We start from the raw sequence: 27737 nt of genomic DNA, 5'->3' as shown, positions 1-27737 counted from the left end.
AATGAAGTCCTCATAATATGTGGTATCCAGGTTAAATGTTCATTTTTGTTGGGCAATATTTGTAGAAAAACAACTTCTAAAGTTTGTATCAGTTACCTAATAATGCATACGTATATTCCAGAGAAGTAAAGGTATTTAAAAATCTTAAATCTGGTTTCAATGTTCAGCTGCTGAAATGAGTATAGAATATTAGCTATTTTCAACAAAATATCCATAATGGGATAAATTACTATTTTCTGGTATGTTTGAACAGAATACGTTATTGTTATGTAGTTCAACTTAATAATGAAATAAATAAATATGCTTCTTATAAAATTATGTTAAAAATATACTATGGAAAACAATATGGAGGTTTTTCAGAAAGCTAAAAATAGAAATATCACATGAATTGAGCTATTCCACTACTGGATATTTATCCAAAGAATATGAAATCAGCAATTCAAAAAGATTTATGCACCCCTATGTTCATCACAGTATTATTCACAATAGCCAAGACATGGAGGCAACCCAAGTGCCCATTAATTGGTGAATGGATAAAGATGTGTGTGGTATATAAGACGAAATTGTGCCATTTGCAGTAACATGGCTGGATCTTAAAGGCATTATGCTAAGCAAAAGAGATAGACAAACACCATATGATTTCACTCACATGGAAAATAAACAAACTCCAGATAAGGAGAACAGATTAGTGGTTACCAGAGGAAAAGGGGCCAGGGGGAGGGTGAAAGGGGTAAAGGGGCACATGAGTATAGTGATGGATAAAAACTAGACTATTGGTGGTGAGCATGATGCAATCTATGCAGAAACTGAAATATAATAAGGTACACATGAAATTTACACAATGTTAAAAGTCAACATGACCTCAGTAAAAAAACATATATATATATATATATATATGACAACTACAAAGTTTTAAACTACAAATAATCCTAAGATTGCCCATTAGAAAGTTGTAACTTTTGAAAAAGTAGTCAAAACTAGAATTCCATGATTTCCTGAAGCTTTAACTAGAAAAGAACTTTGTGATTCTATCATATTGGAATTATGTAGAAGACTAGGTTCTCCAGAAGCTTCCATCAGACCAGCTTACTCATGTTGGATAGCTCACCACTCTAGTGGTATGTTTACAGGATTACCCAGGAATCAGGTAAGGGCCATCAAATGACAAACATAAAATAAAAGCATAGTCATTAGCCAAAATGGAGATGGAAGAACGACTATCATTTCTAAAAATCCCTGTACAAATGAGGAGGGTGGTGACTTGCCGTTCTTAGGAATCCTTCAGTCTAACCAAATACTTCAAAGAATAGTAAAATTAGGGGCTGGCCCTGTGGCCGAGTGGTTAAGTTCGCGCGCTCCGCTGCAGGCGGCCCAGTGTTTCGTTGGTTCGAATCCTGGGTGCGGACATGGCACTGCTCATCAAACCACGCTGAGGCAGCGTCCCACACGCCACAACTAGAACGACCCACAACGAAGAATATACAACTATGTACTGGGGGCTTTGGGGAGAAAAAGGGGAAAAAAAAATAAAATCTTTAAAAAAAAAAGTAAAATTAGTTATTTTGTAACTTAGTCATTAAGGTACAGCAGGATATAGTTACTATTTTTAATATATAGGAATGATAAGTTGCACAAAAATAAATAGAGGGAAACAGGGATATAAATTTTACCTTACATTAGTAAGAAAATATTTCATTAGTCAAACATTTTTCTTCAGTTACCCAAATCTTCTTTAACTGCAGAAAAAAAAATGACTCTATGATCTACAAATTGCTCAGGCAGGGGCTTATGACAATATGTCCTTGGTGCCTTAGATTTTCAAAAGTTACCTACTCAGCTAAAACAAAATGGCAAAGATAAAAAGAAAACGGAAATACCCATTCTGTATTAATAAATTTAAAGGTCCATAATTTCATAAGATTGTACAATTTACAAATGTAGGTAATTTATTTGGGAAATAATTAAGGTAATAATTAAGAGTACAATATTGGTGACTTTTGAGTCTTAGTAAATTTTCTGTTCTGTCAGTCCATCAAAACGGTTTTCATTGCAATTTTGATTAAGGGCATGAAAGAAACACAGTTCCAAACATCTCTATTTTTTTTGGATACCAATATACAGCAAAGTATGGAAACTGTGAGTTAATCATCCATATTACAGGGAAAGTAACACACACCTTAGGTTTGTTCCCTTGGTTAGAAATAATATATGGTAAGCACATAGTAAACCATATGACAATTAATATTCCCTTAGTGAATGGTAACTTTTATGTTGTTATTGTTTTTATTGTTTTATTGCTATAAAGCAAAACGTAGAGCTAAAAGTCATGGATGGGAGAGATTGACTTCCACTGTGACCATCTGGAGACCCAAGGTTTAAACGTGTTGCCGGTTCAGCCAAGTTTCACATGCGTTCAGTTCTTATGCAGGAAGTAAAAGAGGAATAGAACCTCTACTCCCATTTCCCAGGCAAAATGCTCTTTAATAAAAATTAAAATACATACACAACCACAATTATTAATCATGAACAGTTACTGAAAAAGATTCAAAATGTCATGTCACTTGGCATCTCCTTAATACCATATTCATCATCAGATATTTGTGTCACCAAAGCATTCAAATTGTCAGATAAATCTCTGCCTGGGGGAAATACAAACTATAGCTTTTCGTAATGAAGGGAAACTAAATGATCCCCCACAGTATATTGCCAGACTCACTGGAAATAAAAATAACTAACTAAATAATCTCTTTTTAAAATAGGTCTGTGTCTGGCAGGCGCTTTCCTTCATTGTGGTAGAAAATGGGAATCTCCTATGGAAAAGTTTCATATTAACACTTTGATAAACCAGATTACAACTCTGAAAGCGCCTTGATAATCAAGTTTTTTTCCCAATTTAATATCCAAGTAATCCTATCTTTAGGTTAGATGGAGATGAAGTTTTAGCTGGCGGCAATTTTGTCACAGTAATCAAAGAAATCTCATTTCCTCAAGTCCATAACTGAGAGTGAGGTAACAAGCCATTTCCCCCCAAATTGAATAATACCCGGTCCCCGTATCTTCAGCATAACCATTTCTGTTTCATCATGACTTATTTTTCCAATCAATGTAAGAAGAATGTTAATATTCATTGTTTCAGATTTCCAAGGACATAAAGGGGATGTCTTGGAAGAAAAATCATGAAATGCCCCTTAGCACCAAGCTGACTCTTTTCCTGATCAGATTTTGAGATATAAGAAAACTGTGCACGAATACTGGTTTCTTATGAAGTGTCATATAAAGAAAGTAAAATGAAAAGACAGTTTCAGAACAAGAGAAATGTATGATAAATTCGGGAAATGTGCACCTTTGCACAAGGTTTGTCAAAAGCACAGGATAAAAAATTTCAGATAGTTCAATGAAACATTCTGGTTTATTTGTTCCATATAAAGAAGTGCAGTGACGTTTAGCTACAGGAATCAATATGGCGACATATATGCACTTAAAATCTCTGAAGAGCTGAGTGATTATCTCTTCTTCGTTTTGAATCTCCCTTTTCATCAAGTTATCAACCTCAGTGGTGCCTAATGGTTGGCTCTCTACTGGTTCAAGAGGGGATGGAAGGAAGCTTGGTAAAACATCACTGCTTTAAATATCTCGTCTTTATTATAATGGTTGTTAATGTGACACTTGGAGTTTAGGGTTCTGTCTTTTTACTCAGATCACATAGATGTCACTGGGATGACAATCATCTAAGAAAAGATATTTTTTTCTTTGTCATTACTAATTACTTCTCCATGACTAAAAATTCCACTTTTACCAATAACTAATAACAGAAATTCTTGACTCCTCTCTATTGGTTTTGTTCTTGGATATTTCCAAATGCATCCTGACTGGGAGACAGAAATTTGTTTTAGAAAACAAAGATAATTTAACCACATGAAACAAAAGGAAAATTTCTTTACGTATGCTTTGTGTCATAAAGAAAAGTTATGAACGTGACTCTTTGAGGTTTAATTGCACTCTCTGAAAGCTGTTAAGGGTTAAATATATTAAACTCTAAGTTAAAAAATACGAAAGGATATATCAGTAGAAAAAAAAATAATAGTAAACAACTGTGCTCCCAAAAGGTCTGTAATTTCAGTAGAAAGATTGCCACTGAGTTCCCACTCAATATGTACCAACAAGTGGCAGAGAGAGCAGAGACGCGCTACTACAATCTCATGGGTAAATCAAGCTGTCTTCACAATTTAGATTGTGCTAGAATCTATAGTAGATGTTATATTAAAGAGGTAGAGTTACTCCAGTCATTACACTCTGTATATGTGCTGAGAAACCCTTATGTATCCAGGTCCACCCGTCCAACTTCCTTATTTCATTACTGTCTGTCTATATGGTTGCAGAAGTGAGAACTTAAAATATTGACATGTGTTTCAGAAGTGTCTGTCTGGGAAACACTTCAAAACAACACAGGTTAATATTTTGAAATCAAGCTGCAAATAAATGTTATTAGTTATATTAGCTATTAAATTCTGTGGCTAATTTCACTGCTTAAATCATTTCCGCATTCCTCCTTTCTTCTCTAATCCAGCCACACTGGCATAGCGCAGGATCTCATTGCCTGTCCTGCCTCCTGCTTGACTGAATCCTCCTCATTGATCTTATACACTGACTTCAGAATAAACTTTCTGAAAATCTGACCATTTCACTTTTCTGATCATATTTTCTTTCAATGGATGCACATTGCTCAAAAAATAAAGGCCATCCTCTTTGCTACTTGACATTTATCTTAGACTGAATTTTACTTGGATGGCACTGTATGAAATACTTTTGCAGCTCATGTCTCTGTCATTGTATTCCTTGTCCTACTCTTCCCTCCAGCTGAATCAACTGTGCCAATCCTGGGGTCCAAAAAGACTCTGAGAATACTTGTATCACAGATAGTACTTGGCATTTAAACATACTTTTTTGTGCATTTATGATTTATACATCTCTCTTCCACATTAGACTGGAAGTTCTTCCAGGATAAGGGCTGTATCCGGGTCCTGTCTTGTGTATTTTCTGCACCTTCCATAGTGCCTGGTAGCAACAGGTGCTCAAAAACATATTTGATTAATTCAGGAAGCTCATCAGAACTGAGAATACCCTTCCTACAGTGTTTCCCAACCTGCAATGCACACAGGTGCGGCATTCTACCCATTACTACCTCATGCTCACTTCACCTGCTTATTGCTTCTAATGTCCTCTCTCCAGCAACTATGAGAAGTGACATTTAAGCATGCTGATTCCCTCTAGGTGAACACTCCATACTTCTTCTCTGTTCCAGTTACAGAGGTATAGATCTTTCCTCTCACAGACGTTCCTGAAGAATAATAATGAAGCCTGCACATATTTATTGCAGAGAAAAATATGTCAGGCATTTCGGCCTCAAAATAACCTCATTCCCAATTTTAGCTGAGGCAACTGAGGCTCAGAGAGGTCAGGTAACACCCCTATAGTCACAGAGCCAGGATTTTGCCCTAGGTGTATGTATTGCCAAAGAGTCATGATGAACATTGTGATAGAGTGAGGTACTTGGCCATCACGTTTATAAAGATATAGTGACACAGCTCACTTGTGGTCTTCATCGTTGTTGTATGTGCTATGGCATGTGGACTGAAGGCTCAACACAGTTATTCATTCAACATTTACAAATACTTGTTGAACTTTTTCTTGGTGCAAGGCAGACACATAGCATTTTATACTTTAGACTTTTAAGGTTTAAGATGATTATACAACTGGAGTAGCTTAGTAGAAACTGGTTAAAGTTAGCCTCACTCTATGACTGAAGATCCACAGCAAAGGGCCACAGTGAACTGTCTACCTCCACGATTTCTACAGTTTCGTTATTCTTCTCTATCTCGCTGATCATTTTCTCTCTACAATATAAGAGCTGCTTGCATATTTTCACTTATAAGAAAGCCAATTATGGCACAGGACATTCTTCTCTGTTTAACAAAATGCCTCGGGACAAATTGCGTAAGCAATTGTTTTCAATGTCAACATCTTCAAACATGAAATTAGCATCTGGGTAAGTGTCACATTAGATGAATTTAGGATACAAAGACAAAAGTTTCTGTATAATTTTCAAAAATTTGGGGCCAGCTCCATGGAGCAGTGGTTAAGTTCGCACGTTCCGCGTCAGCAGCCTGGGGTTCACTGGTTTGGACCCCGGGTGTGGACCTACGCATCCCTTATCAAGCCATGCTGTGGTAGGTGTGTCACATATAAAGTAGGGCATGGATGTTAGCTCAGGGCCAGTCTTCCTCAGTAAAAAGAGAAGGATTAGTGGCAAATGTTAGCTCAGGGCTAATCTTGCTCAAAAAGTAAAAAAATTGTATCATTACTTTATCAGGAACTTTGTGTCCTAACCCAGGATTGTTTTTGTAGTTGCTGTTAATTTTTGTTTCCAATATCTTTGCATTTTAGATGTAGAATAATCCTTAGAACAAATACGCAAACACCAATTAACCATGCCTGCGCACATAAACTTGGATTTGCCCCAAAGTATTTCTCTTTTCTAACACCTTCACTTAAATGTAGATCCAAGATTCATTATCTGTGCTAACAAGTTAAAAACTACACATGAGGAAAATAAATCAACTGACTGTATTTAATCCACACACCTTGAAATCACTTTAATTCAGTTTTAAGCCCTATTTCTCATAAGCACGACTAATTAATAACATGAATTATTAACTGAAATATGATTTTTGCAGGTTTTAACTCCTATCAATACTCTCTGATAAAGATAGAATACTTAAAAAAAAATTCATTTCAACCAGTAATAAAAGCAGCCTTATAGACAATTTACCTGGCTGACCAGCTCCTGGAATTTCAAAAACTGTATGTACTATTGTATTCTTGGGACTGGAGACGCTGTGACTAGAATGTCAAACAGTCATTCCTTTTTACTTATATGCTGTTAAAAAGTGTAAGATCAACCCTATAAAATTTTCTATGTTTTTTACTTTTTTAAATTCAGCTTAAATTTGGATTAAGTGTATCTAGTGGTCTGTTCATTATGTTTAAATAAGTGATAATCTGCTTTCCATTTTTATGTTAATCAAAATAGAAGGTGGCATCTCTCTGTCTTTCCCTCAAGAATTTTTACTAAACTCAAAGAAATCCTAGCCACTCAACTGCCCAGGCTTGTCAAATGTTCAATTTACCCATACAGATATTTTAGGTGTTACAGAGATGAGACAAGGAAATACACTGAAGAAACAACGTGTATTCTTGAAAAACTTTAGATCTGAAATTGGATTTCCCAACTAGACACACAGAAGACACACTCTAGAAAGAATAAAGGAACAATAAATAAATGCTCTGAGCATAGCCTTTGGTAGCATGGTATACATGTGGTGGGTTTAAACAGACTCCATTTCAGAAGGAAAAGAAATTAAAACATTAATTTTGTGTTTTCCAAGTGTTCTTTTCCAGATATATGTTACTTTTGTAATCAGAAAAAATATTTAAGAAAACATTAAAGGGTCATTCAAAACAAGGAAAATGTCAACAGTTTTCCAGGTAGACTATTGGAGATGCTGTCTTCTGTTCATCTGTTGCTAAGCGGCATAGAGATACTCACTAGGAACTACTCCATAGATAATGTGCCCAGAAAAAGATAATTGAACTATTTTCTAATTAAGGCGTGTGTGTGTGTGTGTGTATGTATGTGAGAAAGAGAGACAGAGAGAGACGGGGAGAGAGAGAGAGAGAGAGAGAGAGAGAAATGCTGTATAATGATCTTACCAGTTGTGAATTATTCTAAACACATCTCCACATTTGGGTTGGGTAATCTGTGGGCAAAAACCCTGGCATCTACAGACGTGGCCTGACATAAATAATGGTAAAGTATTCCTGTTCACCAAGGGAAATGCAAATAGACAACCTGAATTCATGCATCATTTGCTTTAATATAAATCCATATTTTTATGCTATGGATTTAAAAATCATTACTCGGAGGGCTTAGCTTGTACATAAATGCCTTCTGGCAGTATATATTTTTTTTAATGTTCATGTTGCCTTAATTTCTGTGTTGTTGTTAATTTAATAGAATTCAGTGAGACAAAGATCTCATCATTGTGTACTATGGTGTACCATTATCTTACGTACCACTAACATACCAATGATTTTAAGATGGATCCCAATTTCAGAGTTGTTAACATGTTTAAATAAAAAAGCCTATATTTCAGAATTGAGGAACTGTATACATTTCTGTTACTTTTCTCTAAAGGGGGATCTTTTTAGTTTGTTTTTTAACAACTCCTTATTCTTATCTTCCCAGTATTACCAAATGCACCACAATTAGGCAATCCCACAATTGGTTCAGTTAAACCAGAACTACAAAATTCCTTCTTCCATGCCATTAGAAACAAAACCTGAGAGCTTATTGCAAGACTGAAAGAATGAAATATTTTTTTTTCTGTTATATTGGCTTTTTGTCTGTTATACTGTCCATTTCATTGGGTATAATTTTTTTTTTTTTTTGAGGACGATTAGCCCTGAGCTAACATCTGTCACCAATCCTCCTCTTTTTGTTGAAGAAGACTGGCCCTGAGTTAACATCATTGGATACAATTTTATATATCACTTTGTAATATTTTCATGTTAGCAATGCCATTACACCCAGTACATTAAAAAATTGTTTTATTTTTCATGAAGAGAACCCAGAAGAATGCAGTTAACAGCTCTGTGGGGATTTCTGTGGCATTCTGCATAATGAATGAACTCACCTAAGCTCTATGATACAATCCACCTGACTACTCAAAAGGTTAAATGTGCATAAAAAGCTGGTATTTTGCTATGCAAGGAAGAAGGGTTGAGATACACTAAATGAATTATTTTCCTTCTCAGCTACAATTATAAGCTGATTACTCTTTTTGTGTTATAAGTAACCTTTTCATGTACGATCCATTGCACTATCTGTTATGCATTAAAAGAAGCCACTTCCAGTAAAAATATTGTTATAATTGAGGAATATTAAATAAATTGAAATTCATCATTCATGCAAAGAAGGAAAGAGTAAAACGTAGGGAAAAGCAAAAATTCTATGAGACGCAATGTGACGTGGAAACAGGAATAAAGAGAGAATGAGAAAGCTTTCGGAAGCTCAAGCAGTACACAAAACTTCTACAGTCTGGCTCACATGTAACCTTGAACACAGCCCTCTTAACGAGGGACCCTGAGTGGGTCTGTTTGTTCTGTAATCAAAAAAGCTAGAAAAAAGTACACCAGCACAGGATTTCAAATGTCTTAATATCAATGACCATGTGTTATACATATATGTATATATATTTTTTTTTTTTGAGGAAGATTAGCCTTGAGCTAACATCTGCCACCAATCCTCCTCTTTTTGCTGAGGAAGACTGGCCCTGAGCTAACATCCGTGCCTATCTTCCCCTACTTTGTAGGTGGGACGCCTGCCACAGCATGGCTTCACAAGCAGTGCGAACATCTGCACCTGGGATCCAAATCGGCGAACCCCAGGCCACTGAAGAGGAATGTGTGAACTTAACCGCTGTGCACCAGGTTGGCCCCACACATATTATATATTTTGATAGTGTCTCAGCATCTAGCATAATGCTATTGTCACAGACATATTCCAAAAAAATTGAGGTTTTTTTAGATGACCAGTCCTTTTCTCTTCTTTATTCCAGTCTGACACTCACAGATCTGTGCAAACTTATCCTCCTTAAAGAAAGAAGGTCAAGTAAATGACATCATCATAGAAGTCTGGGAAGGTATGCTGCTTAAAATTCTATAGGTAGGGCCAGCCCTGGTGGCCTAGTGGTTAAGTTCAGCATGTTCTGCTTCGGTGGCCCAGGTTCGGTTCCTGGGCACGGACCTGCACCACTAGTTGGTGGCCATCTGTCATGGTGGCTCACAGACAAAAAGAGGAAGATTGGCAACAAATGTTAGCTCAGGGAGCTCTTCCTCAGCAAAAAAAATAAAAAGATAAAATTAATAAATAAAAGAACTATAGGTACAAGAATATTCTGACATAAGGAAAGAACTAAATTCAAAAATAGACTTAATTGTGTGTTTAGTGACAATACCTTGATGCTTTGAAACTGAGGTGAACAACAGACAGAAAATATCACTAAGTTAAGAGACTGGCAGTTTTTTTTTCCAGGTAATGAGTAATCCTTATTTGTACACGATGCTACGATTCGGGATGACTGGCACTTTTTGGTTAACTTGTACACCAGCTGCATCCTTCTACAGCAGCTGTGTATATGGCATTGGTAATCCAACGAACTAAATTGATCATAAACTTTTACATAGACAATCATTGGTTTTAAGGAAATTGAAAAGGTCTCGGCAAAAGGCAGACTGAATGTGCTCAACTTTGCGCAGCAGCTCTTTTTCCGTGTCTTTTGAAAACTGGTCGGGGTGTGTAGGGTAGTTAACTTAGACTACCTCACCTCTCTGGGGTATGAACTTTCTAAACCTGCGCTGTCGGTAAGAAGCAGGAATGGGTTTAATGAAACTCAACCCTGCCGGTAAAACCTCTGTAAACACAATGACAAACATGTGGCTTAACAGTATCATCTTTACTTATATGATTTTATACATGGAGCTAGAGAACAAAACTCAGCAGAAAGGCCAGGAATAAACATTCAATGAAAATGGCTCATTAATAGCTTTTATTTCCAAAAGCTTCACCTATATTACACAGAGGGAAAGAATACCTTCTGAAACAGATAACCCATTAACTCAGGGTTCTAAATCTTTTCTTTGCTCTGGACCCTTTGATCAGTCTGGTGAAGTCTAGAGGCCCTCTCAGAATAAGGCTTTTACTGCATAAAACAAAACACATAGAAACAACATAATTATCAAAATATTTTAAAATGTGTGATACAGTAATATATGTGCTTCTCTATTAACACATTAAATAACAGAGGTAGTGGCAGGTCTACTATGGTCTCATATTAGTGAAAAATGTAAATATTTTCAGATATGTGCAAGTATAATGTATGAAAATATCTGGGATTTCCATTAGTGACAAAATCTTTGGTACTGCCAATACTATGATTCATTGTTGCCTACATTTGTAATTGAGGGGAAATCTAAATTTCAGGTAGCCATTAGTAAAAATAAACATCTGATTTTTGTTTTCTCATGAAAGGGCATAGACCCCTGAATTCCACCCATCCATCCTTCGAGGGTCCTGTACCATAAGTTAAAAACTCTGCATGGATGCTTAAAAGGGCTGAGAATGTCCTTCCATTAATCCCTGTTGGAAGGTGCTCATGTTCCATTAAACTGAAAACGATTAGCAATGGTAGAATCCAGGAATAATTTGAATGGGAAAGAAAATGGCACTATTAAGTTACTGCCAAGCAGATATGAGGCAATATTTATATACCAAATAGTCATTTTATAGATGTTTAAAAAATTGTGTCTGCCCGAGTGTGTCAGAGAAAATATAAACTGAATTTTATTTTGAACAAACCGCCACAAATATCCTTGGATTTCTTGGAGCTAAGAGTTGCATTTTCTATTTCTTGGTGTTTCCTAGTTAGATAATAGTGCTGGGTATTTATAGGCTTCCTTATATAACTATAGTTCTATACATTTTTCTTGCCAGAATAGTTTATTTTCTGTCCCTGCTCCTGTTTTCCTTGAATTTTCGTATTGGATTTACTGACTTTGCTCTGGCTCTACCTCTTTTTATAGAACTATATTCCTCAAGTTCAATTTATTTTTTAGTTGGATACTTTATGTGTCCACTCCCTTTAGAGCTCTAAAAAGAATGTGTATTATTGACCAGATAAAGCTATTAAGGTAACTATTATGAAATTTATTTGTAGGTCCTTGGCCACCCTAATGGCTCTTTGGGGTTTAAGATAATGCTCAAAGCAGAGAGCCCTTAACCTGGGAAGAGTGGTCTGAGGCTCTTATTTCCCGCTCAGCACCAGCTCAATCCGGAATAGCCGCTACCTGGCATTCTCTTCTACCCACCACAATTATTTAAGGCCCGATCGTTGTTTGAGGCTCTGAATTAATCTTTTCTTAGGTATCTATTTCCTTGACCAGCTCCTGTTTTGGAAACATTCTTTTCCTTGCCCTCTCTAAGTCTTCATTCTCGTTCTATTTCTCCGATTAGTCTTTTATTTTATTTTTTTCTACTTTTACCTGCCTTAAATTCTATCGTTAGCAATCTTTCAATCTTATACTCTTTACTCCTTTTACTCTCTCTCAGCACTAACGTTGAATCTTACCACTTCACCATTCTCATCTGACCCTTGAATCTGAATCTTTATTACAATGTTTCCCTGAGCTACCATCTGTCTTTCAATAGCTGGCTGCACTACCTTACCAGGATGCCAATTGCACCTACAATATGCCCACACAGGAAAGAAGTCTGTTGTGCCCCTATCCTTCAGCTGAAGAAGATTGCTTTGAAGCTGAAATTCAAAACATGTAAGTGGCTCTTTGTCTTACCTGCTGCTGGAAACCATCACTTCAAAGCCTGCTGATTTGGTTGAAAACCACAACTAGGGGCATGCCAGTTGTTGGTGTCACTGCCCAACTTAGCTCCTTGGTTGCCAGTAAAATTTTATTGCAACTATTTGAAATCCTTTGGATTTCAGGAAATCATGGAAAATCGTGCACATTCGGTAAAAAGATCAGAAACCATTTATATTCTTTCTTTTCTCCTATTTGAGAAAAGCATTTATCTCTGCTGTTCAGTGGATGTGATAAAAGCAAAAACCACTGTGACTTGTGCCTGTAATTTCTCCATTAGGAAATAACCATTTCAGCCTCACTTTGATATTCAGACTCAAAATTTCACTTAAGCACTCAAAAATGCCATGTTAACATGTGTAGAGGATAATAACCTGCCCACAAATTACATTTTAACCATGTCCAACTTTCGAACCCTAGGATGACTTCTTTTCTAGAAGTTTCCTTATAGAGAGATTTGTGTTTTCCTATATTGTACATACTTTATTTGGGTTTTCCCCCCCCCTTTTTTTTTTTTTTTTTTACAAGAGTGAGAAGTGGAGTGATGGTTGAAAAGATTGATATTTTCAATCTGAGAAAAATACAATATTTTTCAATCACACACTACAGTTCCAAATTTTATGAGGATTAAATCAAGTTATACTGTTCCCAAACTCTCCTCATCTCTGTGTATGTCATCTTTCTTTGTCTTTGAAATAGGAAATAGTAGAGTGAGTTTTAGCCTGGAGAATAAATGCAAGACTAAATTTTAAGCCCTGGGCATATTCAGTTTAGCACATAATGGGAATGTTGACCTAACGGTAAAATCATGACAGTCTTCCTGGCTGTTTCAGCGATTATTGCAATCAAATACAAAACTGTCAGGTAATGAGAATCTGATTCAATTTGTTACAGGTATTTAGCAAGTCCTAGGGGTCTATTTGAGCGTTTTGCAGATATATTTTTTTGTCTTTCCTGTATTACATCATCACTTTAAAGTACAGCAGGTGAACTTCTAAGGTGTGAGAAGTCTGTACAAAACTGTTGGGCAATATTTGGAAAAATATACCCAGAGGCATCTGATTGAAGATGGAAATTCTGCGTCAGACACAGAAAGTCCAATTCGGTTTTGTCATTGAGTCAATTTTTTGTGTTTATTGTTGCAAAGACTTCATCCTACAGTAACATTGGAATCATTTCTTTCCTTGAGGACTATTGATATACTTGCACAGCATTCTAGTTTTTTTAACTTATTGTCATGTCTTTAAAAAGAATGTGAGAAATTAGGTTAAAATAATTATTCATACTCAAGTATTTATAGTTATGGTTATTTCCACTTGTATCGCTATAAATTTAGGTGTAGTTTTGAATATTACATATTTTGGATTTAACATTATACAATTAATCCTGAATATTAAACTTTCATCAACTCACAGTAAATGTCTTTATTTTTTCTATATTCACAAAGGGGGCAGCCTGAGGTAAACTGTCCTCTTGTCCTAATGGAGTTCTGGATTAATTACTATTTTATTATGTCAAGGAAAGTAAATTAATCTTAAATTATCTTAGGCAATGGTTTCAAAGAAAAAAATCATTGCTAAACCCATTCAAATTTCTAAAACACAGCAGATATTTTTTATCTGGAATAAAATTAGGATTCTAGTTAATGATTATTTTTCTTTGCTTGTCTTTGATTTCTTGCTACATTTACAAACGTTAAAGTCTATTATAGTATTTTAAAAATCCCTTGTGGTTGCACAAAAAGATAGTTTATAAGACAGATTATTTGAGGGGCCTGCCCTGTGGTCAAGTGGTTAAGTTCGAGCTCTCCACTATGGAGGCCCAGGGTTTCTCTGGTTCGGATCCTGGGCGTGGACATGGCACCACTCATCAGGCCACGCTGAGGCGGTGTCCCACGTACTACAACTAGAAAGATCCACAACTAAAATATACAACTATATACCGGGGGGATTTGGAGAGAGACGGCAGAGAGAAAAGAAAAAGAGAAGATCCACAACAGTTGTTAGCTCAGGTGCCAATCTTTAAAAAAAAAAAAAAGACAGATTATTTGATAGCAAACAAATAAATATTGTTTGCTATCAACCGGCCTTGACCTGACATTATCAAGGCCTAACAGGTAAGTGATCATCCTAAAAACCTCATCTCATAATGATTACACAGAAATCGGAACTTAACCACTAAACATGAAGATTCTTAAGAACAAAGGTCTGCTTATCCTAGAGAATATCATCCTTCTTGTAAAATTCTCACCTCCACCACCCTCCTCCTGTTTGGTACCTACAATACATTCTTTTGGTCTCAGTTCAAATGTCACTTCCTTGAACTCTCAAAACAGAACAGGCGTCTCTGCCATGGCTCCCTCTTCTTTGCATTCATGGCGTTCATTATGTTTTATAATTACACATATAATTCTTGTTTTTCTCTCCCACTAATCTGTATACTCCATGAGAGCAGAAACTGAATTTAATTACCATTTTTGCCCCAGCTCTAGAGAGTGGCTACTGTTTGATGCAATTTTGTGAATAAATTAATTCATTCATATATGTTCTAAAAACCCTGTACACAGTTATCTTAAGAAAAATTCAATAAATATTTGTGGCTAGTTTATTTGATCACATAATTGAATACATTCACTAATTTATAATACTGGACTTATGCAATTTTCTTATTAAATTTTTGTGTGCATTAATTTTCATTTTCACTTCCCTATAAATACCTCTTATTTTTAAAAATCTCTATATTAGACTCTATTTACATTTTGCTTTTGATCTATGTCCTATCTGGATAAGGTAGAGTAGAAATTTAATGTTACATAAAACTATAATCTTTGATGATCTATATTGGGTAAGAAAATACTGGAATTATTTGTTTCACTGTTAGTTTCTATTCACCATTTACTAAAATTCTTGACCAAATAACAGTGACAGCTTACAATAATTGCAGTCATAAAAACACTGGTAAAAAAATAAAATTAGGTATCTGTGGTTCAGAAGTATGTCACGATGTCATATTTTTCAAAAAAGGCAATTCTTATCTACTATAACGGCTTTGGTTGGAGTAATAATATTTATTAAAAGTTATATTAATGCCACAGGATATCATAAACTTATGTACTTGTAAAATATTGTATACAAGACACCATAGCTGACCACTACACAAGCTGTTCTCAAGCCCATAGAGTCAGTTACTAAAGACAGGCAAATTGTTTGAGTATATAATACAATTTAAAGTTGCAGAAAACTATAACAAAAGAAAAGGTGGGATACACTGGGGTTGTCTTTTCAAATATCTCAAAGATCCTTGTGTCTATCTATTTATGCAATTATCTGATTATTTACATTTAGTGACCTAGTTTTTTTACCAGGTACTTTACATATGCTATTAATTTTAATCTTCCCATCAACATAAACCAAATGGTATTATTAATTCCATTCACAGTTGAGGAATCTGAGGCTCAGAAAGGACAACTAACTTGTTCAGACATATAGTTACAAAGAGAAAAAGCCAGAGTTGAGATCCCATTTCTGTCTGAATGAAAGCCTGTGCTCTTTCCTCTTACTCTGCCACCACTCACCCAGGCCACTCCTCCAGTGCAAGTGTAATAAACAGTGTTCCTTTCATCCGACAAGGGGCAGGATCAGTCACGCTGAGGACTGTAGGCTCTGTGGCTGCAGTGCCCAGGGTGGGTTCAGGCCAGGCTCTGCCGTTTACTAGCCATGTAAACCCACGCAAATCATTTAATTGCTCAGTAGCTCAGCTGTCTGTAAAATGGAGCTAGTGATAAATGGAACCCACTACAAAGAGCACTAAGAGGATTAAATAATATTTAAGTACTTAGGACAGGGCTTGGCACATGGTAAGTTAAAAGTCTAAATTAAAATCAACATTATCACATGACAATTAGTTGGTGACAAAATTTAAAATTAGTTGAGTGTTTGCAGTTATTTATGAACTTGTCTTTACAAAAGCAATAATTAAGTGTTGAGCAGATAAAAATACATATTGCATCATTTAGTCATCTATAAAATGTTTTAGCAATTTCACTGCATAAGATTGTAGGTATAAAAATGTACTTGGCAGCATATGCTGATGTCAAAAGAAAGAATTCATATGTACATTTATGTAGCACATATTGTATATGCTTGTGTATTTGTACATAGTAACTCATTTGTAATGAAGGCTTAAAGAGTTATAGCTGCTCAAGAAATGAAGATAAGGAAATATTAATTTAAAGTTTTTAAAATATATTCACATGTATCATTATATTTTGTTCTTACTACTTTATAGAAATCTTAAAGTATAGGGCTATAGGGCTATATGATTATCGAGATTATTTTATTAACTTTTAAAGAACTAGATCACTTTGATGTTTAGAAACGTCACTTTATCCTCACTTGAAGATTTTAGTTTCCATTTTTAATACAACCTTCTGAAATCATCCAAGTCAATACTTTTTGGCATAATAGTTTGAGGATGTTGCTTTGTAAGAGATCCCTTGGCAACTATTTTAATTTCCAGAAATAGTGTCAGTGATGGAAGCGAATTCAGTGCCGTTCCTGAAATTGAATCATGTCCCATTTAAACACCGAGGAGGGAGATGTATATGGCTACTGTGGGCCACATAATCCAATAAACGAAAACTATCCTAGTTATTTTTAGATTAGTTAACTGAAGCACGCTCATTTCCCATCGCTTCTACATTAGTTTAAACATCATATCCTGTTAAACATACATGGCAAAGCATATGTGTTCTTATGAGAATAGGTTTCTCATTTCAGTTCATCATCATTTTCCTTTCAAGCCGTGTATGAAAATGGATGAACACTTGAGCTTCTATCATTTAAAAGCAACAGGGGAACATAAATTAGGACTTTAATTACAAGAATTGCTGTAACTGTAATAAATAGTACGGGAACATGTAAATGATTTTCACATATCAATCAAATGTAATTTCAGTTAAACTTTAACATAACCAAATTCAAATCCCCTGTAATAAATAAACGGAAAATAAAACTAAAATAATAACAGATCTGCTAAACTAAATGATAAGTTGTGTGAACCATATCTGGAAATTTAAGTGAAATTGTTTAAATCAGAAGTATTATTGCTTTAACCCATATATAAATATAATTAGAAAATAATTAATGGAAAAATTGCAGGTAGAATTTTTGACAAGTATTAAAAAATTTGTTATTAACATTTGAAAAATTACACTTATTGAAAATGTTTAATAGGTGATTGATTTGCATAATAATACTTATTATCACATAATTGGGCTACATGTCATAACAGATAGGGTTAGATATAAATTCATTCCTTATAAAGTAAAAGTGCTTAATAGCTATATTAATTAAAGACATACATTATGATAAAGAATTCACATAGATTTTAAAATAATATTAAAGTAGCATCTCAACAAAAACTTCTTGCTTTTAATTGTTTAACTGCAAATGAATAAATATATTTAGTTTTTAAAAAATATACTGTATCATTAATATTAAAAATATTTCATTTAGTTATACTGACAAAGGTAATCTTAAGAAATTCCTTAAAATTGGAGGTATGGTAAAAATGAGGGAAAGGCAGAGAAAGGTTAAGATCTAAGAAGAACAAATCTTTTGATGAGAAGTAGACAGATATCAAGATCTATCTAGACCACAAAAAAAGTTATCTCCAAATTTACCACTTTTATATTTTTGGGGCTCATTAGTGGTAGTAACTGGTCAGATCACAGCATTCATAGATGTCTATTTATTATTTGAAATGGATAATAAAAAAATAAGTGACCCAAAGATAAATTATCAAAATGTCCACATGCCGAAGTGGCCTAAAAAGAAACAGCGTCCCTGTTTACCTTCTTATTTTAAAACCATTTGCATAACCCCATTGCAAAACAGAGTTATAAAAGATTTTACCAAGTCAAAGGAAAGCGATTCCACTTGCAATACCATTTACTGCGTACCAACTAATATCCCAGATTACACTTTATTCTATTGGCAAAAGCAGCTTTAGAATATTGCTTAAAAATGCAAAGTCTGGTGAAAAACAGCTCGATGGTAGTTGAGGACACTGAGAAATCAAATATCATCCCTGTACTTAAGGAACTCAGAGTGCTGGGTTCATTCATTCCTTCAGCAAATATTTATTGAGCATTTACTGTTTGCTAGCCCTGTTCTGGCAAGTGTGATTATAACAGCAAAATCCCCCCCTCATGAAGGATACACTCCATTGGAAGAACAGTCAATAGACAATACATAAAAGTAAAACTATATGTTAGTGATTAATGCTAAGGAGAAAAACTATAGCAGAGAAGGGGGTGAATGTGTGTTTCAGGTGTCGAGAAAGGGAAGTAGAGAGGCCTTGTCACTGAGAAGACGCCTTTCACGCAAGGACCAGTGTGGCTGAAGCAGTGCATAAGGAAGTGGGAGTCTTGGGAGATGAAGTCGGAGAGGTGAGTAAATAGGGCAGAGGTGCAGGCAGGCCCTGTGGCCTCAGGAAATAGAAGCCACTGGAAGATTCTGAGCTGCGTGGCGACACATTCTGACTTTTGTGTTCCCAGCCTCCCTCTGGGAGTTGAGTTGAGAACAGATTGTGGAAGGAGCACATGTGGAAGGAGGGAAGGGATTTTCTTCAGTAAAACTGTCTAGTGGGAACTGTCATATCTTTGAAAAACTCATTTTGTCACCTCCCTTGCTTTATAATTATCTCCCTGTGATGAGGACAAATTCCTCCTGGAGAGTTGGGGGGGTGCAGGGGGGAGCTTCCTGGGAGCCTCCTGGTTGGCATAGAGCCTGGATGAACAGCTCTCACCCCTTCCCTTCTCTTCCTTTTTCTTTTCCGTATTCTTTAGAGGGCTTGCTGTTAGCCTCTCCTCCTCTTTAGCATTTCATCTGTTTCTGTTTATCTATAGTTCCATTTGTTTCTGCCATTCCTCTTCCAATTTGCACTTCCAAAATGAGAGCGAGCAGCGATATAAGGTGAGAGGCGGAGGCGGAGGCGGAGGCAGACGCAGGATCAGTCCAGTCATTTCCCTCACGTAAGTAGCACTCTCATTAAGTGGTCATTGGAAATATAATTATTTTTTCCAGATCATTTTTGTACTATATTCCTATCTTTATAAATTCAAAATACACAGAAGGATAAAGATGAAGACCCAACTCAACTATAATAAGATAAATATTAAACTACTTCCTTTGAGGGAAGGTTCTGTTCATGTTCTTGCTGTTGTGTTTTTTTTCTTTCTGTTGTTATGTTTAATTTTATTGACTAGAAACGTATAATAAATTAAGGATAGGAAATATTTGCCTTTCATGTTTATTGTACTTGTTTCCCTAGTTTATTGCTTGTGCTTATACTTTATTATTTCTGTTCAGTTTTTTAAAATCAATTCTATTCCTTTGCCATATCTTTTATTATTATTATTTTGGGGAGCATTGAGAATGGTTTCATTTTAAAACATACCAGAACTTAATTAACCCAGCAGTAGAAATAAGAAAGAAATGGAACTAGCAAAGCGAATATGAGTGCGAGAGACCAAGATTAGACTGAAGACGGTTTGGATTTGAACACACGGACAACAGGATTTCAGTGCGGGTGTCCCCTGACCCACCTAGCAGCTAGTCTCCATCATTTCCCTTCTCTCTCCCTCCCAAAATACCTGCCAAAACAAATGGCTTCTCTGCCATTATTGCAGGTATAAGCTGACCCAGTGGTGCCTCTGTGGGACATGATGCAAAGCTCAGAAGGAAGTATATCAACCTTACTTCAGAGTGGAAGCCAGCACATTGGGTATAATCTATGTGACGTCAGCTCCCCAAATCCTAACCTCAGTCGATTTAGAGCTGGCACCACCTGTATCCTGCAGGTGCTTCTCTGTGTCCTGGAGTGAGTGAATGCTCCAAGTTCTCAATGTGTGGTCCTAAGTCATCACTGTGGCAGAATGCACTTTCTTACTGTGGATTTTCTAAAAATTCTAAGAAGCCAAAGAAAACAGCAGAACCATGTCCCCAGAAACCTAGACAATAGGGAGAATAAAGATCCTTAATTTGTTACAAACTCTTACAAATCAATACAATAAAAACAAATACCCCAGTAGGAAAATCTTTTAGAATGTACCCTTAGTGACTCTTTCTGATCTCTTTGTCAGGGCACAGAGATGAACAGAGAATATGGTAGAATGTCAGAAGATATGATGACTTAAGGCAGGCACCTCATTACCACATTCATGTTCAAAGAGAAGTCTGAGTTTAAATATAAACATTATACAAATATAAAACCAAGTCAAAGAAAAACAAAGAATTTCATTAAACACAATAGCAAAAACTAATTGGAAGACAGACACAAACTGGTGGCAACTAAGTTCAAAGCGTATTTCAATATGTCCTTCCAAAATCAATCAGGTTTCTCTCTTTTCAAGAGTATTTTTGGATGTGGTGCCCTCAGCAAAATCTCTGCTGAAAGGATGAACAGGCTTCAGTCATTGATTTCAACATCTAGCTCACAACCAGGTATCCTTTCATTTTCAACATGTAGGCAACCAACTGGCTGTCGGGTTGCTCCTTGATCAGCACATGGAGGCAAGGGCATATTTGTAACTCCACGCTCTAGGTCTCTTCTCCCAGGATGTCTACAACCTCAGACACCACTTCTTCTTAAGTTTATTCAGAGAGTTAAGGCTTGACCACCTCAGACCTGACACTCAACCCTAGGCAGGGTTCTCATGACATATCCCCTATGTAGTTCTCCTTTTAGGAAAACAGAAAAGTCCCAACCACCTATTGCTCCCCCAGGTAGGCCTCCGATGGATCAAAAGTGGCCTTACCATGCCTGGACATGCTCTTATTCGGCCATTGTTTTAAGCTCTGACAAAGTTTCTGTCCTGCCTGGAAAGTCCTTTACTCTGGCACCAGATCTCTGTTTTTGCTGCATGAAAATCAAATAGTCACTGACAGTTTTTTGTTCTTCATCATATTAATCAAGTGTTCATTTATAGACACCTTGGGGATGCTTTTTAGTAGAACTTCCAGTGCTGACTAGGTAGCCATCTTCAAGTCCCATGAACCAAAGAAAAGAAGGATGTAAGAGCTGTGCCTGAGTGGGCCAAGGACCAGTTGAATCTGACTTTGAGTTAACTTAGTGGGTGCTCAGTTCAATGCTTTACAGGAAGGTGGCTAGGCTGGGTCACTGGGTGGCTATTGGTCTCTTTGGCCATATGATCAATCTTCTTACTCAGACTGTCCTTTCCTTCTACTCATCCATGCCCAAAGATTCCCTCCTCAACTCACACTCGATGCCCTTCTCCCATTATTTATTTATTTTTATATTTTTTTGTGAGGAAGATTGACCCTGAACTAACAAACATCTGTGCCAGTCTTCCTCTATTTTATGTGGGACACCAGCACAGCATGGCCAGACGAATGGTGCTAGGTCCACACCCAGGATCGCAACCTGTGAACCCTGGGCTGCCAAAGAGGAGTGTGCAAACTTAACCACTGTGCGACTGGGCCAACCCTTCCAATTATTTTTAAGCTTGGAAAATTTTTCCCCAATCCAAGTTATTTTTTTGTTATTCAGAATTTCATTATTGTAATGAAGTTTTTCAGGATGAAGATAATGAGCATCCCTGGATCATCATTTTGTTTATATACATAACCCAAAGAAATTCTTCAATGAGTTTTCTTGTTTTATTTTATAAATTACCATTGTCAAGGGGAGGGAAGAGAGGAGAAGTGAGAAATAAAATTGTTACTCTGGGCTAAAGAGGAAGGAGTGTGTGTGGGAGTGTGTGTGTTTGTGTGCATGTGTGTATGTGTGTAAGAGAGAGAGGAGGTGTAGTGTGCTTTCATGTTTATCCTGTTGAACTCTAAATCAAGATATCTCTTTGGACAGAGGAAAATACACTGAACTGGGAATCACAAGCCCTGATTCCAGATTCCCTCTAGTCCTGCTTCTGTCACTGACTGTGAGAGTTTGGGCAAACTACACTGTCTATGTGTCTCAGTTTCTGCTTCTGAGTTCTCATCTGCATCTGTGTTCTGAATTTGCATAACGTTGTGATGCTCTAATAACGTAATACACATCAAAGCAGTAGCAGTACAAAGTTTCTGTAAGTGCCCAACAATTATTAAGCTATATCATTATTGTACTCACCAGCATGTGTTGGTGCCCAATTCTGGTCTCATCCCATTCACTGTAATCCTGCTATTACCTTTTCCTTGTTTTATGTTTGTTTGTTTGGGGGAAGGAAGGGTGTTTTGTGCTTCTTTGTAAACACTTCAGGCAAGTTATTGTCCTATCGTTTGATCCATCAGCTCAAGATACTACTGTCTTGGGCTTCCAGGAAGACAAATGGTTGGTGTGTAACATTCTTACTAATTGTGCAGGCCAGCTCAACATGAATCCTCCTTTTTCTCTACCTTGTATTTGTGATGGAGCCTATGTGGTTAGAGCACCCCGAATTTATTGTGTGAAGCAGAGTAACCACTCTGGTGGAAATTTAGGTCATATGCATACTCAAAAGCCAAAAGGGGATTCATAGAAGAGGCTCTTGGGCCTCTGAGGAACTGTTGTCCTCCTTTAAGACCACAAGGTGACCTCTCTATGCCTATCAAGCACTAAGTGAGACCTATCCTGCAGAATATATGCACATTAATAAAAATAAATATGAAATCCGCCATTTCAATAGATTATGAACTCTGGACTTATATTGATTTCAACCTAAATTCCACAAGAAATAGAGACTATGCAAATAAAAGTTAATTTATAAATATGAATACTTACTGTATTGACAATTTCTTCCCATGAATTCACCTGGGCACTCACAGGAATAGTTAGCAACAAGGTCTGTACATATTCCACCATTTTTGCAAGGCTCAGCTTCACATTCATTTATATCTGAGGAGAACAGAAAGATCAGAGGAAGAGAATTATTGGTGAAAAAATGATTAGTTACTGGTAGATTTTAGGCATTTCAAATAAAACAAAGTCTAACTAATCCTATTACATTGTGTGTTCGTGTGTGCGTGTGTGTGTGTATTTCTCGAGTCAACAATACAAATACCACATAAAATCTCCAATTTATTAACAATTAAATTAAATCAAGTTCAAATGGAACTAAAAATACAAATGAAAGAGCAACAGAACTAAACCACGCTCCAATCCTGAAAATAAATATGAATAGTTTGGGGAAATATTCAGTGTATCCTTAGAATTAAATCAAACAAATTAACCCTGATAGAGAGATGAATTAGTATCACTTACAAGACCTAGAAGCCTCCCCTGCAGCAACAACTATCAATTACACTGTCTCATTTCATCTTAATTCATTAACATTCTAACTGACAGAGGTGTTTTAGTTTCTAAATAGTTCGCCTTTGATGAATGCGATGAGGAGCAAATTAGAGTTAATAGCTAAAGCTCGTTACATGCAAAGTATAATAAATGTAAATGATGATCACTTCCTAATCTCATTCAAGGCCTTCTAAAGTTAGGATGACTAAAGGGACTTACCGTTGATATACCACTATTACACCTGATGCAAAATCATATGAAACAAAAAACACTCAGCAAATTATACTAATTTCCATGCTAATTTTGGACAACAGACACAATGAATACGATTTTGAATGAAAAAAGAAATAATGACTAATTCAGTGAAATATCAACCAGTGATATTTAGAGATCATTAGCTCCTAGTGTAGCCACGTGCTGGGTTCTGTGGGAGCTAGGAGAGGAGTTGGAGGACACACAGTCCCTATTGCTTTCTCTTCCCATCATCCACTCCAAATGAACTCGCTCTCTGCTCTTATTCCCACAACTCCTTCGTACAGACCTAAATCGTGTTACTTAGGAATTGTCTGTTTACATGCCTTTCACACCTTTACCTAGCCAAACTGTGAGCTTGACAAACTCAGCACCTGACCTGCACTGTTCTTTATCCCCGCACAAATGCCAAACTCTACCTGGAAGACCACTAGTGCCCACCTGTGCACTCTTGTACATTAGAAAGACCTAGTGGGGGCCAGCCCGGTGGCATACTGATTAAGTTCATATGGTCCGCTTTGACAGCCCATGGTTGGCTGGTTCGGATCTTGGGCACGGACTTACACACTGCTCATCAAGCTATGCTGTGGACGCATCCCACACACAAAATAGAGGAAGATTGGCACAGACGTTAGCTCAGGCCCACTCTTCTTTAAGCAAAAAAGGGAAGATTGGCTACAGATGTTACTCAGGGCCAATCTTCCTCACACACACACACAAAAAGGCCTAGTAAAGCCATACATGGGAAGGACTTAAGAAATGAATAAAGGCAGGCAAGACAAAGATAGGATTTCACGCTAATAGGTACAACACATATTTTAATTCTCAGGTAAGAGGCTCCAAGCATTTGCTTTTTTAAATATTGAACTATAGCATGAGTAAAATCAAACCCAGCTCTTGCTGCATTGAAATGTGAATAGAAGGAAATTTTCATAGTCAACAATGTGAGAACAATCAAGAGTTACTGTACATATTATTAAGGATATGCAGGCACTGTTGTTCTTTGCTTCCTTATTTCTTCCAAATCTTTATACAATAAATAGTACTTAACATATGTGAATGCCAACCTAATCAAGATAAATCATCCTTTGACCCTTCCAGCTATTTGTTCATCAGGCCAGATCTACATCATCAACAAAGGAAGTTATAATTAAGGACATCTGATTCTAAAAAAACAATAGTTACACATTTACCCAGAGGTTAACATAGAATGAACTGTAATTGCACTTGCTGAAGTGAAAATGCTTTATGTCCATACTCAATTTGTGATAGAGAATGACATTTTATTGTTTGCGCATTTTTCGATTTTTTTTCAACTCAAAAAACTACCTTAAACCTAAATTCATAAAGATACAAAGGTTACGTTAAATAAGTTATGTACTTTAATATAGTAGCAAAATAAGTAAAACATTTCTGCATATGTACATATCTAGGAACATGCAGGCTCAGACCACAGATGTAAATTATACAGATGCGTGTAGATATTAATTTAATGCGGGAGGTCTTTCAGCAGAGAAGACTGTTTGCCCTGCGATTAACTCTGCAAGCAATCTAAATGGAAACAGACCTCAATTTGAATAAATCACGTTTAATTAAAGACTAGATATAAATGTTCACAGAATATAATGTAATGAAATGAAAATTAAACATCTTTGTAATAAATCAGATACTCGTCTCTGTCATAAATCAAGACATTATCATTTCCAGAAAAAAATCCTCATCTATTCCAAATATACTGGAATATCCTAGATTCTTTTATAACGAAGAAAAATTTGACATAGCAGTCCCCATATAAACTAGGAATTTCCATATTTTTTCATATTTATAGTTCACATATAATAATAGTAGCTATCGTGTTTTGAGGTTTTCACTTCTATGACTGCTTCATTAAAACTGTTTTAAAAAGATAGCCTCATTCAAAATTGAATTTCATAATCAAGACAACCAGCTGAGTCCTGAGTCTTCACTCTGAAGACATAAAACTTTGAAAACCCACCAGCTAGTCTGACTGAGGCACAGTGACAAGAGCTGAACAAGGATTTCCAGATGGAAACTCATGATACACATTTTCAGGTGTGTGAGAAAGAAGAAAAAGGCAAGATAAAGGAAAAAAGGAGAGGGAGAAATGAAAGACAGTTGGTCATAAGAGCATGCATTTCTTTGAATCAAACAAGTACTCTACAAGGATTTCCAGGTCCTTGGCTCTGTTGTAACTAATTACACAGGTTCATTTATATTATATGCATAATTACATTCTTCATCTCTGCCATTTTGTTGCACTTAGCCTTTTTTTTTTTTTTAAAGATTTTATTTTTCCCTTTTTCTCCCCAAAGCCCCCCGGTACATAGTTGTGTATTCTTCGTTGTGGGTCCTTCTAGTTGTGGCATGTGGGACGCTGCCTCAGCATGGTCTGATGAGCAGTGCCATGTCCGCGCCCAGGATTCGAACTAACGAAACACTGGGCCGCCTGCAGCGGAGCGCGCGAACTTAACCACTCGGCCGCGGGGCCAGCCCCTGCACTTAGCCTATTTTATGCAGATTTGTAAAGGTATGTTGGTAGTCTATCCTCTTTGGCTTGGGTATTTGCTAATAGAAATAATGTCAACCCATGCACACTGGAGATTTCAGTGTAAGAAGCCTTCTCCAGTAATTGACAAACACATATACTCATTAAGATCACTCTGAGGCCTCCTGATCTTATATACATCTACATGCTGAGAAGTGCTCAGTCACTCCTAGTCTTCTTTTTCTCTGGATCTTTGGCAGACCCATCATTGTATAGTCCCAAAACCCATGAAACTGACTTTGGAGTGGTAGATTGTCAAAGAGTTTTTGAAAATTGGAATTAGATTTGCTAGCTCCTTATTTGTGCCTTCAAAAAACAACAGCTTCTCTGGGCACAGTTTTTTTTTGCCACAGAAATCATATTTCTTCTTTTTAGATAATTATATTTAAATATTCAGAAGTGCCATTCTTCATTATAGAGTCCACCAGCTGGCCAGAGATGAAATGGAGATTTCTGGAGTCTAATTCCCTGGGGCCTCCCCTGGAGACTGTTAAAATTAATCAATGAACTAAATAACGAATTAATAAATTAGTTTTCAAACTGGCTCACATTTGCAATCTGCAGAGTAGGAATGACAGCAAGTTGCAATCCCGTGCCATGAGTGTCCCAATTCATCCTTGAGTTTCCCCAGAACTCAGCAGGCAGATGCCATCTTGCCCGAGTAGTTCAGCTACATTTACTTTGCCAACCTGGCTTAGAATATTTTGAATCCTGACTACCATTTAGACCAGGACATCCAATCCTTGTTGGGACAGAAATTCATTTAACTTCCTCTTGAGTGGAGACAAAAACAACTTAATTCAATCATGAAATTATCTTCTTTTCATCCCCAAGTACATCCGGGCTCCATGAGCATCAGGAAGGAACAAGTGGTTCTTAGGCTGAGGACCCTTGTTTTCGTGTATTAAAAGGACACCATGATAACGGGTTTTTTTTCTTTAAAAAGACATAATTTCTTGACTTCCTTATTCCCTTCCCTTGGGCTGTCTTTCCTCCCGCAATATTGTTATTGACTGTTAATTAGCTGGCAAGAGCTTATCTTCAAGAGCATGCTATTTTTGATCCTTAACAACCCATCTTCCCTGGGCTCCCCATTAGCTGTTAAATAGTCTCCACACCTCCTGTGAGAGATTGCCTT

The 27737-nt window shown here is 36.5% G+C and overlaps 1 protein-coding gene across 2 annotated transcripts in view; it reads right to left on the bottom strand.

Annotated features, from left to right (window-relative positions):
* EDIL3 (EGF like repeats and discoidin domains 3) overlaps window positions 1-27737 on the bottom strand; it is a 381208-nt gene that overhangs the window by 140771 nt on the left and 212700 nt on the right. For both annotated transcript variants that reach the window (XM_001504634.5, XM_003362850.5), the window contains one exon: window positions 23272-23385. In XM_001504634.5, coding sequence (XP_001504684.3) covers window positions 23272-23385 — 114 coding nt within the window. The remainder of the gene's footprint in view (window positions 1-23271; window positions 23386-27737) is intronic.

The sequence above is a fragment of the Equus caballus genome, chromosome 14 (genome assembly GCF_041296265.1).
Source record: "Equus caballus isolate H_3958 breed thoroughbred chromosome 14, TB-T2T, whole genome shotgun sequence".
Classification (NCBI taxonomy): Eukaryota; Metazoa; Chordata; class Mammalia; order Perissodactyla; family Equidae; genus Equus; species Equus caballus.
This window is presented reverse-complemented; position numbering and strand designations above follow the sequence as displayed.